Source organism: Aquila chrysaetos, chromosome 7, assembly GCF_900496995.4.
Source record: "Aquila chrysaetos chrysaetos chromosome 7, bAquChr1.4, whole genome shotgun sequence".
NCBI lineage: Eukaryota > Metazoa > Chordata > Aves > Accipitriformes > Accipitridae > Aquila > Aquila chrysaetos.
Window position 1 is genome coordinate 38,728,215 of NC_044010.1, and position 18,769 is coordinate 38,746,983.

The 18,769-nt window shown below is 49.4% G+C and overlaps 1 protein-coding gene across 8 annotated transcripts in view; it reads left to right on the plus strand.

Annotated features, from left to right (window-relative positions):
* BCOR (BCL6 corepressor) overlaps positions 1–18,769 on the plus strand; it is an 83,195-nt gene that overhangs the window by 43,335 nt on the left and 21,091 nt on the right. For 3 of the 8 annotated variants that reach the window (XM_030020859.2, XM_030020857.2, XM_030020858.2), the window contains exons 2-8: positions 679–808; positions 2,337–2,415; positions 3,314–6,142; positions 6,841–6,894; positions 7,335–7,518; positions 15,607–15,888; positions 16,288–16,641. In XM_030020859.2, coding sequence (XP_029876719.1) covers positions 723–808; positions 2,337–2,415; positions 3,314–6,142; positions 6,841–6,894; positions 7,335–7,518; positions 15,607–15,888; positions 16,288–16,641 — 3,868 coding nt within the window. In that variant the 5' untranslated portion in view covers positions 679–722. The remainder of the gene's footprint in view (positions 1–678; positions 809–2,336; positions 2,416–3,313; positions 6,143–6,840; positions 6,895–7,334; positions 7,519–15,606; positions 15,889–16,287; positions 16,642–18,769) is intronic. The other 5 variants (XM_041124996.1, XM_041124998.1, XM_041124995.1 and 2 more) reach the window with 5 other exon arrangements.

Here is an 18,769-nt window from a genome sequence, read left to right on the forward strand (position 1 = left end):
ACCAGGGCTTGGTGCTTAATCAAATCAAGGGGTGGGGAGCTCGCCAACCCACTTACTATTTTTAACCCCTTTCTCCAAGTTAGTCATGTGCAGACGCTAAAGGGAAGGTTTTTATTTAGATCCCTTCTGTAGCAGCGTCTCTTCAGTTTTAGGTCCTCGCGTGAAAGCTCTATCAGCAATCAGCGTCGCTAATACACACGGTATGTGGCTGTTCTTGCGATGCACTCCTGCGCGTTCCTAATGCAGGGCTTTTGTGAGCGCCTGTGGGTAGTTTCGCATGTTCCCCCAGCCCGTGGGGTCTCCCTGCTTGGTTCAGCCTACGTGAGATGAAGGTTTGGGGACTGGTGTGTACTTGGCCGGCTGAGTCATTTCTTGTGGAAATGAAATGCAGTGGAGAAACTTTTATTTGTCGATAGCCTGGAATGATTCTTAATTTTCTGGATGTGCGCTGGGGAAAAGATCCATCTCCTCTGACCTATAAATGCCCTCAATTTGCTCCTTTATTGCAGGGTATCTCCCTTAGCGGTTAACGTAGGCAGCTCACTCCCCGCACCAATCCTGCATTCATTATTAATTACCCGGAGGGAGGCTGGCTGCTCCGCCGTGATGTTTGCACTTCCTCCTAGACAAATCTGCTCAACTTTTTTTTTCTTTTCCTTTTCTTTTTTTTTTTAATAGAATATAAAACCGTGAAGAAAAGCGGCGATTTTTAAGAAGACGTCATGCTTTCTGCAACTCCCCTGTATGGCAACGTTCATAGCTGGATGAGCAATGAAAGGGTCCGCATGTGTGGAATTAATGAAGACAGGTAAATATTTAAGCTTCTGGCAAGTTAAACCACACTGTAATTCTGCAGCGTGAGGTCTCGGAGTTTGCTCGCTTCCCTAATACTGGAGCAGATAGCTGCTGCCTTGCATCGAGATCAGCCCAGCTTGGAGGGAGGGCAGGGGGGGAGAAACAAGACGTGCCTGAGAGCGGTAGAGCAGCCGCTGATTTACTATTTAACAGGCAACCTGGGTCAGTGAAGCGGGGACGCCCTTTAAAGAGATTACTCCCCAAAAGCAGCCTTTAAACGCGCTTTTACAATTACTTTATTATTTCGTATTTGTGAAGGGGAATTAAACCAAATAGCGCACGTGTTCTTGCGGTGACTCTATGGCAGAGGGGCTCCTGCCTGCGATTTGGCATTCCCTGCCTTCGGACCCAACAACTTGTCCTGTGAAATAGGAACAGCGGCTTTTCTGTCTCCCCAAGTGAATTTCTCTTCCTCCCCACCTTTTGTCCTGCTGAATATCATTCATTCGATGATTAAAATTACAGTCTTTAATAATTTTCAGTGGGGTGATGCAGGCACTGGCTGGTGTCCTCTCCCCTTAAACCCCAGCTTTTTAAAAAGCGAAACAACACTGAACAGAAGCTGCGGGTATGCCTGCACTTCTCTGTGCCAATTTTGTGTGGTTTTAGTGTTTTTCTGTCTTCTCTTTGAGCCCATGTTCTTACTGTTGTGTGAAAAGCCTCTGAGAAGCTGGGGAAAGTTTTTGGTCCTTGCAGGGAATACTATTTGCAGACATAAGCTGAAGGAAAACAGCCAAACGTCTCATTTTGCTTTTGCGCCCTCCCTCCTCACTTTCCTCCCAGTTATTTAAGGATAATAATTTTACGTGCTACTTGCAGGGAAGGTGAATCGCTTAAAAACAAATAAATTAAAATCGCATTTCAGCTTTAGGGTGATCATGTGCCTTTAAGCACTTTGAAAGGAGTTCTTTTGGGTAATGCTGAAAATTTCCTTCTGCTGCATGTCAATGATTTTTATCCCTGGGATTTGAAATTTGGCACTAAGGTATATTCTTTATCGGTGCTTTCTGTGGTAACAAGTCCCAGCGCTGCAGCACTGGTATGGCACAGATGTGCAGCTCCCTCTTTAGCATGGAACAGCTGACGTTCGTATGATATTAGCGTGTGTGTGTGTGTGTTCATTTTCTCCTCGGCAGCATTTATGGATGGTACCTGAACAGCGTATGTTTAAAATGGGATATTCTCTCCTTGGAAAAAGAAAAGGGCAAGGGGCAGAAGAGAAGAGCTTGGCAAAAATCACTTGTGTTGAAAGAGGCTGCTCTGAGATGTGCTTGGTGTGTTCTTGGTGTCGAAACCCTTTATGCTTATTTTCGAACGGTCCTTGCTTTCTAAAGTAGTGGCTGTGCATGGGTACGCAGAAGGATAAATACAGTATCATATGGGACTTCTCTAGGGGAATCAAAATATGGAGGTGATATAATCTTGTACTGATCTGAGATGCGCAGGATGTTTTCAACCAGTAAGCTTCTGTTTTTTAATAGGAAAATTCCCGTTAATGATGGCGATGCACCGAAAAGCAGACTGGAGTTGAGGGAAGAAAATCACCTGAATCACAGTGTGGTAAGAAGTTAACAGCTTCATGCTGCAGCTGAATCTGTGCCTGTCCTCCCCACCTTGACTCCTACCCCTGGGTGTTGTTCCGTGATCCATTTGGGGAAATGAGTAAAACGCCTTTCTGTTGCAGCTCTACCCGGGCTTGGGCACGTGCGAGTTGTTTCTTGAAACAGTGAAAATGGGGCTTTGTTTATTTATCTCGTTAATCTCTTGATGCTGACTTTGTGGTGTGTGTTGTTGTATGATGTCATGTTCTTCCTTTAGCTCTGTTACGAATAATGTCATGCAGTTCATGTAAGGGTTAAGTACATCAATGTTTTAGCAAAGTTGGTGGTTTTCTCCTTCTTCGAGTGTACGTGGGGAGTGGTGAGCGGGGAAGAAATTTGACGACGGACCTTTCTTCGTGCTGTGTCCTCAGACGCCTCGCCCCATGAATCGTGTGGCGAGCCCAGGAGCAGAGCTGCGGCGGAGGGGGAGAGGTCCTGGAGGAGGAGGAGGAGAGGCTCTCCATCCTTCTCTTCCCATTCTCCATGTCACAGCCCACATCCTCTTGCTCTGGCAGGGCTGGGGCTGAGGAGCCGGTTGCCGCACGGGAGCGGTGCCACTGAGCATCGTCTCCGGGCCACTTCTGGCCGCTTGGGCTGTGGGTCCTCACGCCTTTGTTTCTAGCCCGTGAAATTTTGGATGCGGAGAGATGTGTGTTGACGTTTGCGGTGATCTATATTGCTCCATAGGTTCCTGTTCTTCCTCCCGTTTTCCAGCAAGATCAGCCTCTGTATGTTTTCATGGCGAACAGTGTGTTTGCATTAGTATTGTTTCTCTTTCAAAATGCTGATGTATCTGTAGCTTGAGCGGTAGTCATGTTAGTGAAATGTGAAAGTAACATACTTCTTGTTCTGTAAAGGTGGATGCGACTACAGCACATCGCATTGACAGTCTCGCAGCTCTGAGTATGGACAGGTCTGGACTCATGCGAGAAGGACTCAGAGTCCCCAGTAGTATTGTCTATTCCAGCTTGTGTGGACTCGGCTCGGAAAAATCACGGGATGCTACGAGTTCGATAGCTGGGCTCGGATTTACTCCTGAAAGAAATCCAGAGATGCAGTTTAAGTCTAATCCCCCCGAAGCGGTAGAAAACGCAGCTGTCTCTGGAAAAGCCCCAAACGGCTTCAGCGCTATATACAAAACACCACCTGGAATACAAAAAAACTCTGTCCCGACGGGGGAGACGCTGGGTTTGGACCGAGCTGCGGGTGACAAGCAGAGTCCCCTCGGTGTCAATGGTGCTAGTTACCTAAGGCTCCCCTGGGTAAACCCCTATATGGAGGGCGCGACGCCCACCATATACCCTTTCCTTGACTCACCAAATAAGTATTCGTTGAACATGTACAAGGCATTGCTACCTCAGCAGTCCACCTACAGCTTACCGCAGCACCTGGCTTACTCGCCTGTATGTACGAACGGTGAACGTTTTTTATACCTGCCTCCCTCCCACTACGTTGCCCCCCACATCCCTTCGTCGCTGGCATCGCCCATGAGGCTCTCGACTGCTTCGGCTTCGCCGGCGATCCCGCCTTTGGTGCATTGTCCGGATAAGAGCTTGTCGTGGAAGATGGGCGTCAGCCCCGGCAACCCCGTCGACGCGCACGCCTACCCCCACATCCAGAGCAGCAAGCAGCCCCGGGTTCCCGCCGCCAAGCCGGCCCCCGCCAACATGCCGGCGGACCCCGCGCTCCTGCTGCCGCACTCGCCCCGGCCGTCCCCCCGCCTCCCCCTGCCCGCCCAGGTGGGGGACGCCTACGCCGATTTCCACAAACACTTCCCCAGGATCACCACCTCTCCCTCCTCCGCCGTTACCCTCCCAAAGCCCTACGTGAACGTTGGCGGCGAATTTCCACCCTCCCGCCTCTCCAACGGGAAGCTTCCCAAAGGCAGCGACGCCGGGGAGGCTCCCCCGCCGGCCGCCCCCCACGCGCGGAAAGCTGGCCACGAGCGGAAAGACGGCAGATCCCCCCCGCTCCTGGAAAAGCAGACCCCGACCAAAGACGTCACCGACAAACCGCTGGACTTGTCGGCGAAAGTCGTCGACGCGGAAACCGCCGGCAAGTCGGACCACGGTAAGAAAATGACGCCGACGGTGCTGGTGCACGGCAGGGCGGGAGGGGGGACGCACTTGCCCGGCAGCGATGTCGTTCAGAAAGAAACCATTTCTCCCGGGAACGGCTGCCCCATCTACAGGCCTGACATTATCAGCACGGCACCGTCCTCCTGGATCGTTCCCGGTCCCAGCCCCAGTGAGGAGAGCGGGAAGAGCGTCCAGCTGAAAAACAAGGCGCTGGACTGGGTGATCCCGCAGCAGCGGAGCTCCTCCTGCCCCAGGATGGGTGGCACGGAGGCGGTCGTCGGCAGCGTTTCGGGGACGGTGTCGGCGGGGGGGCGACCGGCGTCGGCGTCGCCGGCTCCCAACGCCAACGTGGATTGCGCCAAGACGGCCAGGAGCTCTGCGGAGACCACCGCCTCGGTCATACAGCACGTCGGGCAGCCCGTCGCCGCCCCTGCGAAACACAGCAATAAGGTGGCCAAATCCTGCGGCCAGGAAGCCAACTTCAAGGCGAGCGAGACCGCCCTGGCCTCCAGCCCCATCTTCCTGCCGCCCAACGAGGCGTTTCGCTCCCCGCCTCTGCCCTACCCCCGGAGTTACCTCCCGTACCCGGTGCCGGAGGGGATAGCCATCAGCCCTCTCTCCCTCCATGGGAAAGGACACGTGTATCCGCACCCCGTCTTGCTGCCCAACGGCAGCCTCTACCCCGGCCACCTGGCTCCCAAACCCGGCCTCCCCTACAGCCTGCCGGCGGGGCGGGGGGAATTCATGACCTACCAGGACGCGCTGGGGATGGGGATGGTGCACCCCATGCTGCTGCAGCATTCGGCTTTGGAGATCAATAAGGAGGAGAAGGCAGAAAGGAGGTCGCGGTCTCACGAGAGGGTCCGCTACGAGGACCCGGCTCTGCGGGGCCGGTTGCCGGAGCTCCTGGAGAGCAGCGGGAAGATGCATTTCGAAGTACCCGGTGACAAGAGCGTGAAATTGCACCAGAGCTCTGGCCACAGTAAAAACGCGGCCAAAAGCGACAAACACCTCTTCCCGGATCTTCTGCGAGATGAGCAAGAGGCTAAAAGCGAAGCAAACGTAACGAAAGCCAGCTTTGCTACGGAAAGCAGTAATCAGGCTAATGACCCCACAAAGCACAAGGTAGAGCAGGCGTCGCAGCACAGAGATTTTATTGTAATGAGAGAGGAGTTTGGAAGAAATAATGATCTTCACGAAACCTATAATTTCAAGCAAGCCCAGAGTTCGTCGGTTTTCGGCTTAAGGAAAGAAGATTTATCTGTGAGCCAGCCGAAAGAGAGAGTGACGGTCCAGCCTTCGCCCGCTTTCTTGGAAAGCGCTCACGAGAGCGATGCTCCGGCTCTGGCTTTTGGCAAAGTGCAGGAGGACGCGAAGCCGTTCTGCATGGGGACCGCGCCGCCAAGCATCGACGCCAGCCAGACCTATACCAAAGACGGAGCCGAGGACGCAGAATCTGGCGATGGCAAAATACTGAAGCCGAAGCCGTCTAAGTTGGCCAAGAGGATCGCAAACTCTGCCGGTTACGTAGGTGATCGATTCAAGTGTGTGACGACCGAACTGTACGCAGACTCCAGCCAGCTCAGCCGGGAGCAGCGGGCGTTGCAGGTGAGTCCGCGCGGTCCAACGACCGCCGCGCTTTTTGTTGTTATTTCTCTGTTGCAAGTCACAGTCGAGTATTAAAGTTGAGAGAAGCAACGCAGGTGGGGAAATCAGAAATTTTTTTTGTTAGGGCGTACTCGCCAGAAACGGTTTTAAATAGCCAAGTAAGTTCGTTAATGAGAGCGAGGCGATGTAAAGAATAGTATGTATGGCTTTTACATATGTACGCGCTAGTAAGCTTTAAAGGGCTTTTACTAAGATCGGATAAATATGTTAATGTACGTATGAAATGTTTGCGCAGTTACGGAGGGGAGTCGGACAGGCGTGCATGTTACCTTGGCGCTAGCGATGGCTGTAATTTCTCAGCTGGCCTGTAGTGCCAGCTAGCAAAGCGTACCCAGAAGTTGTGATTAGCATGCCAAACGTGCCATTTGATGGAGAGGAGTCGCAGCCATGTATTAGCGGGTCTCAGGCAACGTTTGCGCCAGGCGAATGCGTAGGAAAGAGTAGGAGCGGTGTTGAGGTTGATGCTGAGGGATGACGGACAGATATTGTATAGGAATATCCTTAAGGTATTTTACTTTTAATGAAGGGATGAGTTAAGCCAAATTGTTTTGCATTGTTAAGAAAAGAATTGGTTTATGCTTATAAAAATGGATGAAATTATCTAAATGATCCATTGAGTGCCCATTTTAATTACATAGATGGAAGGATTACAAGAGGACAGTATTTTATGTCTACCTGCTGCTTACTGTGAGGTCAGTTCTTCAAATTTTTATTACTAGACTCTTACATAAACCTTTGAGTTAAATTTCATTTCCAAATACACAAAGGGAAGTTTGTGGGCCATGGTCGTCTTTATTCATTGTACGGTTTTGTGTTGTTTTTTTTTCTTTTTGTTTTTGTCTCTTTTTACCTCCAAAATGGAATGTTTTTGTTTTATATACAGTATACATTTATATATATCTTTTATATATATATACATACACTCTTATATATGAAAGAATTCTGTGGCTATTTGCATATAGATGCTAGAACACTGTTTTACAAGTCAGGTGTGTTAAACTCCTACCCTAGCTATCCATCTGAAACCTTGGTTTTGAGCCGATGTTTCTTTGGAAATGCTTTCATATAAGGTAAGGTAAATGAAGTAGCTTTTATCGCAAGACTTTTTTTTTCATATCAATTCTCTTTCTAGCGTGCAATGATGCGCTTCTCAGAGTTGGAGATGAAAGAGAGAGAAGGCCAAACAGCTACCAAAGACTCAGAGGTCTGCAGATTCAGCCAGGCAGACTGGGAAAACTTGAAAGGAAACAGTGAAAAGAAGCCAAAGTCTGTCGCTCTGGAAGATGCCATTGCTGACCAAAATGACAATGACAGATGTAAGCGAATTTAGATGGCTTTCCGAAGCGCGTACGTGTCTCTATGCCGCGGCGGCTTGCAGCAAAGCTGCGCAGGCAGCGTAATCTTCGTGTTCTCGCGGTGTTGCTGGTTGAAGTCACTGACCTCGGCCTCTGCGTGTGCAGAGCTGCCGCGGCTGGTGCTCTCTGTGCTTGTTTTGGGGTCTGCAAGTTGCTGGTTAACAGTTGGACCTGCTTTTCAGGAGATAGTTTAGTGTCACCGAAGTTACTGTCGTAAAGAGGTCGTCCTTTTAATTGATGGGGTACCACATCAACCAGTGAAAGCGCAGGTCCAAGGTTATTTTTTAAATGCAGAAAGGAGGTGGGGGAAGAGGGAGAGGCAAGAAGGAGTCTGTTCAGCTTCCTGAACTTGTCGTAGTGTTGGGAGATGCCAACACTGCAGCTTTCGGGCAAAGCAAGGATGGAGGACAGAAGGGTGATGGGGAACGGGAAGGGACATGATCTGCCAGGCTGGCTTATCCATAAAAGCTGGCTGTAAAACTCCAAACAATGAGAAGCTAGTTTTGCCTGGGCGACTTCTTGCTGCAGTGGCTGGAGGGTGGGTGCGTGTGTGGCTGGGCAGCACAGGTCCTCGGGGGCAGGCGGGGGGCTGTGAAATTCCCCATGGGGCTGGCTGCTCCCTCTAGGCTGTGGCAAGGTGTCAGAGGACTATGGGAAATGTGTGCTAGCAACATTGTCCTAAACATGAGAAAAATGTAAAAATAAGTAAATAAATGGTATTGGGGGATTTTTTTACTGTATGTGAGAAAAATCACTTTTCTTTTGTAACTCTTGGTAAGCATGTGGCTTCCATCAGTTTCCCAAGTTTTTTTCTTTTACCTATATAATTAAGGAATGGATCAGTTCCTTCTGCTGCTACTTTGTTTTGAACAACTCAGAAAAAACAATCTATGCTGAAAACATTGCAAAACAAGAGGAAACACACTGCAGACTGCATCGTGCGTGTGTGCGCGCGCGTGCACTGTGTAACTCGGTGCTTAAGTGTGCACTTCTGTAGGTGGAGATTCATGACTAGGGCTAGTAGAAAATTTTGTTCAGGCAATTTAATAACTTTGAATTATTGTTCTGGTCTTTGGTTAATGGTTTTGGCAGAGAGCATGCCGGTCAATCGTACTTGCTCGGTTACTCACCTAAATCAAGTTACTGTGGTATTGCTGTCACTGAAATAACAGCCTCAACAACAATCAGCCTGGCAGAACAGCAAGGGAAAGTTTTAATTGTGGAAGTGCAGAAGGTACCAGGGTGGGGAGAGGCAGGCTGAGCCCCTGGAAGCTGAGCGGGCTCTCCCTTCTCCACGCTATACCGAGGCAGCTTCGGGGAGGAAAGCACTGCTGCCTTTTGCGGTCCCCGTGCCAAAGCCGAGAGCTCGGCAGGCTGCCGCACCGGCTCTCCCCCTTGCAGCCTCGGAGGGCTCAGGGTGCCCTGGTGATGTCCTCTGTTAAATCCCACCCTGGGTGTGCCGGAAAGCATGAAGAGCTGCGGCAGCGGGGTCCTGCCTGTTTGTTCTGGCTGCAGGGCAAGAGGGGTCCAGCTGGGGAGAGGGGGACGGTGGGCTGCGGGGTCAGGGGTGGGGCGCAGGGGAGGGAGGGAGAGCTTGCTCGGGGGCGTGGGGCGTGCTGCTGGGGGGGGGACGGGGGAGGGCTGCGGGGAGAAAGAGCGTTAGAGCATCGCTGCTTGCTGGAACACCTCCCCTCCCATCCTTGCAAAAGGCTGATGATACAGTGCGTCCTTAAATTCATCATTTGGTGAGGTCTCCGGCACTTGTGTCTGCTGGCTAAAGTGTGTTTGAGGCTATTAAATAACTGTTCAAAGCAGGGAAAGTATGTTCAGTCTTACGTTAGTTCGTTCCTCTCCTCTGCTAATTAGCTCCGACTTAACAGACTATTTCAGAGTTTGGCCCAATGTCTAAACTCCTAAAAGCGCAGATCTGTTCTGCTGAGGAAGCTCCTCTTCTGTATGCCCGTCTGTACAGCAGCAAATACTTACCGGTACAGATTCAAGTCTCAGTAAAAGTTTTTTATCGTGGTGGTTCACCTCCTGCCCCTCGGGATAGCAGCTGATAAATCAGAAAGCCGATTTTCACACTTCTTGAATGCCTCTAGTGTAGTGGCTTGGGCTCTGGTGCGGCTTGAGCCGCCAGCAGTCTTGACGCGTCTCTTGCCGAGCGACTGGCAAAGGGGCAATCTGCCTGCTCTTCGCCTTCGTTTATCACCAGCGAGAGCGAGAGCTACTCATCTCTCGCCTTCCCTTTCCATCCAATTTCTAACCACGCTGTTGGTGCGTTCGGCTTTAAAGCTCTCGAACGGGAACTAGTTGACGGTTTGCAACCTCTTCCGTTTTCCTTTCTGCCTCCTGCAAGCGATCTTGCTGCTGAAAAGATGTTTCACCTCGTTTTACGTAGTGTTCGTCCAGCGCTGGCTAAAAGCAAAGCGGCGTGCCTTTACGTGTGTGAGCGGGGAATTTAGGAGCAAAGCCGGCAAGCTGTTCGGTGCGACCCCCGCGGCGAGCACTTCACCTGCCCGGTGTTGGCGGGGAAGAAGAAAACCGCAACCGAAACGGTGATCGCGGCACGGAGCCGGCTCACAGGGCTCCTCCGCTGCCGCCCCGGCGTGGCTGCGGCCGTGCCTGGCGTGGAGCGCGGGGAGCCCATCGGGGCCCTCGCAGCTGCTCACCCCCTCGGCTCCTCTAAATCTACCGGTGCGACGGCAGCAACGACAGCAAAAGGCTAAATAACGCAGGCAGGTGATGCTTACAGAGGCATCTGATGGGATGGAAACTCCTTTTTTTAGCTTGCTCTGGGACTTGCTCATTTTCCTAGCTGTATAGCACGTGTACGGACTTTTTTTGGGAAGCAAATGAAGGCACAATATCTGATTCCTTAAACTTTTCCTCTGACTTGGCGGTGCATGGCTTTACCCTACCGAGGGTCTTCTTAAGCTTCATTATGCCTTCTGGAGAAGAGTAATAAAAGGTGGGTGTTTTTTTTTTAAAAAAAAAAAGGCCCGATGTAAGGGAGGTAGCTGTGTTAGCTAATTAATGAGCTATTTAAGCCAAGGAGTAAAGTAGAAGTGCTTTAATTCTCTCCCATCTCGTTTAGGTTTTGCCGGGCATTCTGAAAGCAGCCGCGAAGCTGCTTTGTTGCCAAGGTGACTTGTAAATGTTGCTGAGGCGATGCTGCTCCGGTGCATTTCCATAGCACAAACATGATAAATTATGGGATGCATATGTCATGAGTCATAGGATTGTTCAGAGATCAAGTGATTTAAGCTATTGGCACGGACACGCGCATCAATACGGGCATGTGATGATCGCATGTCAGTTCATAACAAAGCTCTTCTAGCGGTATTGAAAATCATACCCGGGTGTGAAAGATTGAGTAAATTCTACAAGCTGTGAATTTCTTGATCAGGGAGTGTGATTTTACCCATTTATCTAATTTTGTAGGAGGAGGACTCTGCCCATTTAAGCCTTAGCTGGGAAAAATAAAACTTGATATGTTAAAAGCCTGATCTTAGGGCATGAGGTCATGGGCAAAAAGTTAAAGCAGTTTCTATGTGTGGAAGTAAACGGTGTAATGTGCCAAAGCCTTTAGAGCTGATCTTCAGCATCGGAGCGAGGTGCCGGTGTCTCTTTGCATGGTAATCCCCTGCTTTGCTTTTCTTGCTGGGCTGTGTGTATACCTGAATAAATGAAAGATGGAGACAGTAAACATGTCCTTTGTCCTGGTCAGTTATTACCTTCGTGCCATGGGACATAGTGCAAAAAAAAAGGGGGGAAAAAACAAAAGTCTGTGCAGGGAGAGTGGTGGCTGCTTGTTTGTGCAGTGCGATAGGCTTGGGCAGAAGGAAAGAAAATGTGGAAAGTTCTCAAGCAGAGGTACTTGGAGGGAAAAATGAAATCAGCTGGGTTCCCTCTGCCCCATGGGATACTCAGAATTGGATGCTGAAGGTGACTTACGGAATTTCTTACTGTTGTTGTGATCTCCGTGCTGAATACTGGGTTTTAGCGTTTGGATAGTCATTACCGTCCTCAGATGAATAAAGGGTGCCTTGCATAAGTGAGCGCAATGAGAGGTTGCTCCAGGGAAGAGGAAAGGCTGTTTTTAGCTGCCATGTTATTTGAACAAAAGAATCGCAGCTTAAACACTGAGATGTGTTTCCTTGTTTGCATCGCATGGGAGGGCCTGGTCTCAAGCAGCTGATCGCAACAGGAAGATGGAAAAATGAAGGAAAGTTCTTCTGGGTAGCGTGTTTGTGCATGCGTGCGTGTAACTGTTTCTCGTGAGATTGTAACCCATGCACTAAGGAGATACTGCTTCAGGCAGAAACCATATGTGACGAAGCATCTTCTTAATTCTTCCTTGTTTCTAGTTTGGTAGGACAGTGAGAAATGGCTTGAGTTCTTGGTGCTGGTTCTCACAGCCGGTGTGAGACTGGCAAATAAATGCTGGAGGCTTGAGGAAAGAACATGTTTAAGAGTTTAATCTCCTTACTCATAGAGGTGTGTTGCTATGAGAACTCAGCATTTATCCTGTGTTTCTGGCTACCTCGTCACTGTTTGAATAATGATGATATGAAAACTCCCAAGTATTTTGTTGTTGTTTTCTTCCTCAGGCGGAGAAAAGGATGTTGTAGATACATGATGGCGGGGGGGACAACAGATGACGGGGACAAAAGCAAATAAATTCTTGTCCTTGTTGGGCATGCACGATATGCTTATGTTGCTGTGCCTCATGTTGACATTTATATCTTAATTTGGGGAGACATTGCGTCTGATCCGGGTTGCTTGCAAAACAGTTTGAGGACAGAGTGGAATCCGGTGGTAAAATATTAATAGAGCCTGCGCTCCATGAGGCAGTCGCCGCTGTGCCAAGGGGAAAAACCTCTGGGTGTGCGACACGTCCGTGCAAGCTGTGTAGAGAGCCTGACAGCCTGTGGGTTATGCAGTGTCCCGAACAACAACTGACCTTTGTTCTTTCGCGGCGAAAATCCGCCTGTAGAAGAGGCGGGGAGCATCGGCGACGGAGCAGATAGGCAAGGATGTGTCCCGCACGGCTCCCCGGCTTTGCCGTCGCTGTCCTCCTGTGTCGATGCAGGATGCTTACGCAACCCGGATTAATGTGCGGAGAGGTGGCTCCTCTAATGGTCTCAACCGCATCTAGCGGGACGGATTTCAGGGACGCGTGTGCAGCGGGCAGTCCTCGAGAGGGATTTCTGGCTCGGTGGCCGAGGAGATGTAGCTCTGGTCGCCTGAGGGGTCTTCCTTGGATGTGACCGGAGAGCAGAGGCGAAGGTGTCACAGAGCCTCTGGCAGCGAGGACTTTTTGGATGAACTTCAATAGGTGTGTGCTGTTCTCCTTGGCACGTGGAGCCCTGGAGAAATGCTGACAGTGACGAGCTATTAGCGAGGTTACAGCAAACGTCTCTCCCCTCCTTTTTATTTTTTAGCACGGACGGTCTGAGCGAGCGGTGCTCGGCATCCCTGTGCCGAGTCCTCTTGCAGATAGAGAAGGAATTAATCTGCAGCAGGTCGCTTTCGGTGGTGGCAGGCTGGAATTAGCTTGCTGTTTCCTGCAAGCCCCAAAGATTAAGACGATGAAACCCCCCCCTCTACAGCCTGCTACTTCCTCTGACCCTGCGAAAGCTTCTCTGGGAATTGGTCAGGATGTGCCTGCCTTTTCTCAGGCCAGACAGTGTTAGGAGCAGGAAAGCTGTCCCGATGGAGCGACTCTCGGTGTGAACCGTGGCATGTAGCTGCTGGTACTGCTGGAGACGGGAAGGCTATAAACAGCGGGAGCCTGGCGGAGAGTGCCCTTAGCCGATCTGTTCGGGGAAACTGAGCATATAAGTATAATGTTTCCTTATGAAAGGGGGAAAAATAGCAGATTGCATTAAAAATGTAAAATGAAACCCGAGAGAAGCATTTCTAAAGTGATACTTAAAACGTGGCTGGTCCAGCTTTTATTCTGTGTGAAACAGGACTGCCGGTGCTGTCGGTGTGGTTATAGGGTACAGCTGTTGGGCAGCATCTTCATACCAGATGTGCAAGCGTGGGGTGTTGCCAGATTCATTCTGGTTCGGGGGGACACTGGCGATTTAGAGGCACAGTCACAGTAAGCCGAGATACCTGTTTTCTGGAACACGTCAGCATTGCTGGCTGGAAGAAGTGTGACAAACTGTGTTTTAAAGTCTTGAAGGGAGCAGGTGTTGGCCAGACGGCCTTGCGGAGAGGAGCATCGCCAAATAGCAGAATGGCCCGAGCGTACCGCTTGCCTGGAAAAAGTCAACTTTTGTTTTGATTTTTCTTGGCCAAATATCTTCTGCTGTTTTATAAAGCAGCCCTGCAGGCAGCTTCCCAAGCCGCGTAAAAATGATGCTGGGGTGTCTTCTGGTGCCCGCAAACATCTGCAGAACCCTAGGGGCTACTTGGAGCCATTTCCAAGTCGCGGTGAAGAAAAATCTCATCAGAGAAGTTTGGTTATTTTTCCCCCTCAGCCTTGCATTGCTGACAACAGGTATTTCAAGGACAGTGGTGAAACGAGGTGTCGGCAGAGCTGTAGGAAGGTGCTCTCAAGATAAGGTGGGATGGAGCTGGGCTGCATCCAGGGGCTGCCGGTGCCTGGATGCTGGTGTGGTGGGTCTCGGAGGGGACAGGCGGGGAGGGGGGGCTGCAAGGGAGCAATTGTCTGCCCTGGCGAGGGGGGAGAGCAGAATTTGAAGGCCAGGCTCTCCTGGGGAGAAGGCTGAGTGAGGATGGGGAGGATCAGGGGGAGGGAAGGGAAGTGGAGCTGTCCGGAGCCCAGGTAGGAAACCAGCAGATGTGTTTGCAGGAAGGGAAGTGGGAGAAGGAGGAAGGGCAAGGAGGAGGAAGAGGAAAAGGGACGGTGAGCCATGGGGAAGTAGGACGGAGCATACGGACAGTTTGCCAAACAGCAGCAGATCTGCAGAAAGAGTATTGGTCAGCCAGGAGGGCTAAAACGTGTGGGAAAACCAACTTGTTTGTTTGTGAGAATTGTAAATAGGAAGCCGATTAACCGTGTTGCAGTCTGTACCACATGTCTGCCTAATGGTGCCTCAGCTAGTTTGGTTAAACCCCAGAAAAAAAGCCTATTCAAGTTGATGATTAAGTGTCATTTTAAGTCAAGCATCCATTTAAGATTGCTTAAGCTGTCTCTATATTTGGGGGAACAGTATTGGAGAGGGGAAGCTGAAGTTAGGGCAAGCATTGCAACATGGGTGTTTTTGTGGCTAATTTGTCAGACTAGTTTCTGGTGAGCTTTTCAAACCTCACCTGCTCGCTGCTGCTGGAAATATTCCCTGAAAAAAGTGAAGCCTTTTTTAAAAGCAGGTGACAAAGATCATGTGATGCACAGTGACTGGCTGGTTACTTGAAGTGAGGAAGCCTTTTTATAACCTTGGATTCAAGTAGTGCTTTTTGCAAAATATCACAGCTATTCTTAGTGTTATTCCCGTGTACGTGTGTGCGTGCTCCATATCCCATTTATATCTCCAGAAGAAGGGACAAATGCTTTTAAGTCAGACTCTGCAATTTGATGTGAGAAGTTAGGGAAGGATTAGGAATTAGTAAAAGACTAATACTTTATTATCATCAGAAGATACTTTTGAAAACAAAGGAATTGCAAAGTGGAGCTTGGATTATTCCTTACCGCGGTTTGGGGGGGGGGAGGTTGCTTTCTGAAAAGGGTCTGTGCTTCCGATATCTAAAGACGTTTCTTTATTTAAAAAAGCGTATTGTGATGTTTCTATGGATACAAGTATTGTGAATATTGTACTTCTTAAATTGATGTAAAAACAACACAAAGTATCGCGCTTTCGGGGGTTTTGTACTTAACTGTTGAGAAAACTGGTCAGCCTTAGGCTGACCAGAGGAGACTTGTTCTGAAGTACAGTTTGGTGTTTATTTGCATGCTTCATGCGCCATAAGTCATGATGGAGATGACACTGAAGAGATCAGAAAGCACAGCTTTCTCACAATGAATTGTTTTGTATTTATTAGGTCTTGTGTTGTTGTTTTTTTTTTAATTTTTAGGTAACTTTACTAGTACAGAAACCAATCAAGGTCACTTTCTTGAAACTCCAGAGGAAAAAGATCTCTCAAATGAGAAATGTTATTTAGAGAGACATTCTATATATGAAAAAGCAGAAGACCAGCCAACAGAAGATATTGGCCAACATCCATGTCCACGTCTGGACAGGAAGCGTAAACACTCTGGTGAGAGAGTGCAAAATGATGGCAGCCAAAATGAAAACTTTGTGGATGAACTGCAGGATGAACTTATATCAAAAGCAAAAAAGAAGAAGAACTCCAAAGGTAAGACAGCATTTTGCTTTGGTCTCTCTCAAGGAATGTCTTGTGAAAGGAACGTCCCTTTGGCTTAATGTGTTTCCATTTTTGAACTTGATAGTTACTAATGTGAGCACTGTCATTTCACTTAAAATTACATATATGTATATATATGTATGTATATATATGTGTATATATATATATGTATATATAAAAAAGCTTGGTATATAAGGGTAAAGCACTAGTTGTTGGACGCTGTAGCCACAGCAGTGCAAGTTACTGTAGTGCATGTAACCCTTAATGAGCGAACCTTTAAAATGCATAGTGTGGTGGTAAAGCTGAGACTATATGCCCCGAAAGTGAAATGTAGCTTTTGTTTTAAGTTGAGGGGGCTTTTTGATTAATTTTTAGTTATTTTTCCATTAGATGACTGGCCTGAGAGGGAAATGACAAACAATTCCTCTAACCACTTAGAAGAGCCCAATTGTAATGAGGTGACCAACCTGAAGGTGTGCATTGAATTAACAGGGCTCCATCCCAAAAAGCAGCGTCACCTGCAGCATCTTAGGGAACTTTGGGAGCAGCAGGTGTCACCAGAGAGATCCCCGTCCGGCAAGTTGGGCCGGCAAAGCAGGAAAGATTTAGCTGAGGCTGTTCAGCCAGAGGCCACTGCAAAGGTCAAAGACTTCACAGAAGAAAGGCACACCAAGAAAAGGTCAGAGGCCAAAAGCAATAGAAGTTGGTCTGAAGAGTCCCTCAAAACAAGTGACAATGAACAAGGTATGCAGAGACTACTAGGGAAACCAGCCGGCTTTAGCATTTACAGTGACGCATGCTGCCACCGATGTTAAGGAATTGTCAAGAGCTTTTTTTTTTTTTTTTTTTAAATTATATATATTTCTGTAGATGTCCATTTGTCTAAGGACTGACACCTCCTCTTTAAGAATGGCACTGTAGCTGATACTTGGCAGACAAGAAAACGTGTTTGTGTATGTGTGTGTAACTATGTGTTTGTGCATGTGTGTGTGTGTGTGTTTTGGCTTTAAATACTCTTTCATAGATAATGTGAAGATGAAGTTTATGTCTCTAGAGGAGAGCTGGGGGGGCATACAGCGCGGGCATGCTTCTGGGCGAGGGAGGGAGCAAACAGGCTGCTAGTTGGTGTGAGAGCATTTAACCACACGCAGGATTTGAGGGGCTGTGACCCTCTGGAACAGTGTCAGCACAGCTAGCAGCTCTTAATCTCGGGAACCCAACGCCTCCAGCACCCTCAGCACTGCTGGGTTTCCCTGCCTTTCCCAGGGCAGACGCTCAAGAGCAAAGCTCATCCTCCTCCCAAAGAGGATGCCTTGCGGGTTTGTCCCAGGCATGTCCTGTAAACCCCTGTGGCCCCACTCCCCGGCCCCTTGGCAGAGATCTTCCCAGCGGCTCTCTCCTAAGGGCTCGCCTCCTCAAAGCGCATCAGCTTTTCCTTGACTTGTTTCTGGCTGCTTCTTCTCCCCTCGCTCCCCTTCCTCCTTTTCCCCATCCTCTCCCTCTTTTGTGCCCATTGCCGATCCTGGGGGAGAGCCCGTGGAGGCAATCTGCTAAATTTTCCTTCAGACGGACAGGTCACTCTCCTGTCCCTGCTGTCTTCAGCCCCCGGGCACATTGTCCGCTCTGTTGCTTTTCCCCTTCTCTGCGGCGTTTGCTGCCGTAGCTTGGTTGGAGGACTGGTGGGGAACGGCAGCACGCAGCCCGCGTGGCCGATCGCCCTTGCGCGTCCCCTGCACCTCGTCGTGAATCCCCATCTCCTCTGGGCACAGCAGGGAGCCCTTGTCTCCTCTTTCGGCTTTTCAGGTAGAAGGTTGCAAATACTTTTCTTCCTTCCTCTTCTCCTCTTACCCCTTCAAGTCCTCTGCCTGCTTTTGAGGAAAGGCTCTTTCTGGGAGAGGGAGCTCCGAGTTGGACCTTTGGGCTCCTTCCTCCTTGACAGGCCTGGGAGCTTCATCAGGCTGGTTGACATTCACTCTCCAGCTGGCCTGACCTGTAGTTTAGCTGAGATCCCCTCAAAAGAGAGAAACACGAGGAGAGTGGATCCTCTTGTCCCATGCCATGGAAAGGACCAAGTCCAGGTCATCCTGCGCACCAGTGAGAGTTTTCCTGGGTAGCATCTCCGAAACGGTCACAGGCAAAAGTAGCGGCTTCCCTTCTGTCCTCAAGCTCCTCACCCATCTTTCACCTTGGTAGGATTATCTGAGGGCAGAAAACCCCAAACTTTGATGCTTATTGATGGGGAAGGTTCTCCAAAAGGATTCGTGGAGCAGGAGATCAAAACTTAGTTTAAAAGGAGCTTTGACTCCTACTCCCTTGCTTTATGTGCTGCCTTGGCGAGCATGGTATCGTCTCAAACGTCCCTGCCCATCACCTGCTCCCCTTTGTACTTTCAGAAAGAGATACCTTGTAGAGATTAAACGAGGGTCACTAACAAGAAGCCGCATTGTATAAGGATGCTCTAGCTTTCCCCTGCAATGCCTCCCGTGGCAGCGACAGGCTTGTCTAACGCATGACCTTGGGAAAGAAAAAGAGGTGGCTCCCGATTTATGCACCGTTCCCAAAGGCATTCAGATTCAGTCGCCCCATGGCTATGAAAAACCTCTTGGTTTTGGAAGCTACTATAAAACCATAAACCTGACTAGCTTATGCCTCGCCATTCATTGTGCAGAGGCACTGGAGATTGTTCAGATCACTTTGCTGACGCTCCTTCAGCCCCGCTGAAGTGTAAACCTTCGAATCTCCTTCTTCTTAGTTCCCTAGGACGAGGACATTTTTCCCCATTGTGCGACAGAGCATCCTCTGCGTGACAGTTGCATGGGGTGGAGACTTCCAGCTTGTCTTTCTTGCCCGGGACTAGTCCTCAAACTTTTCT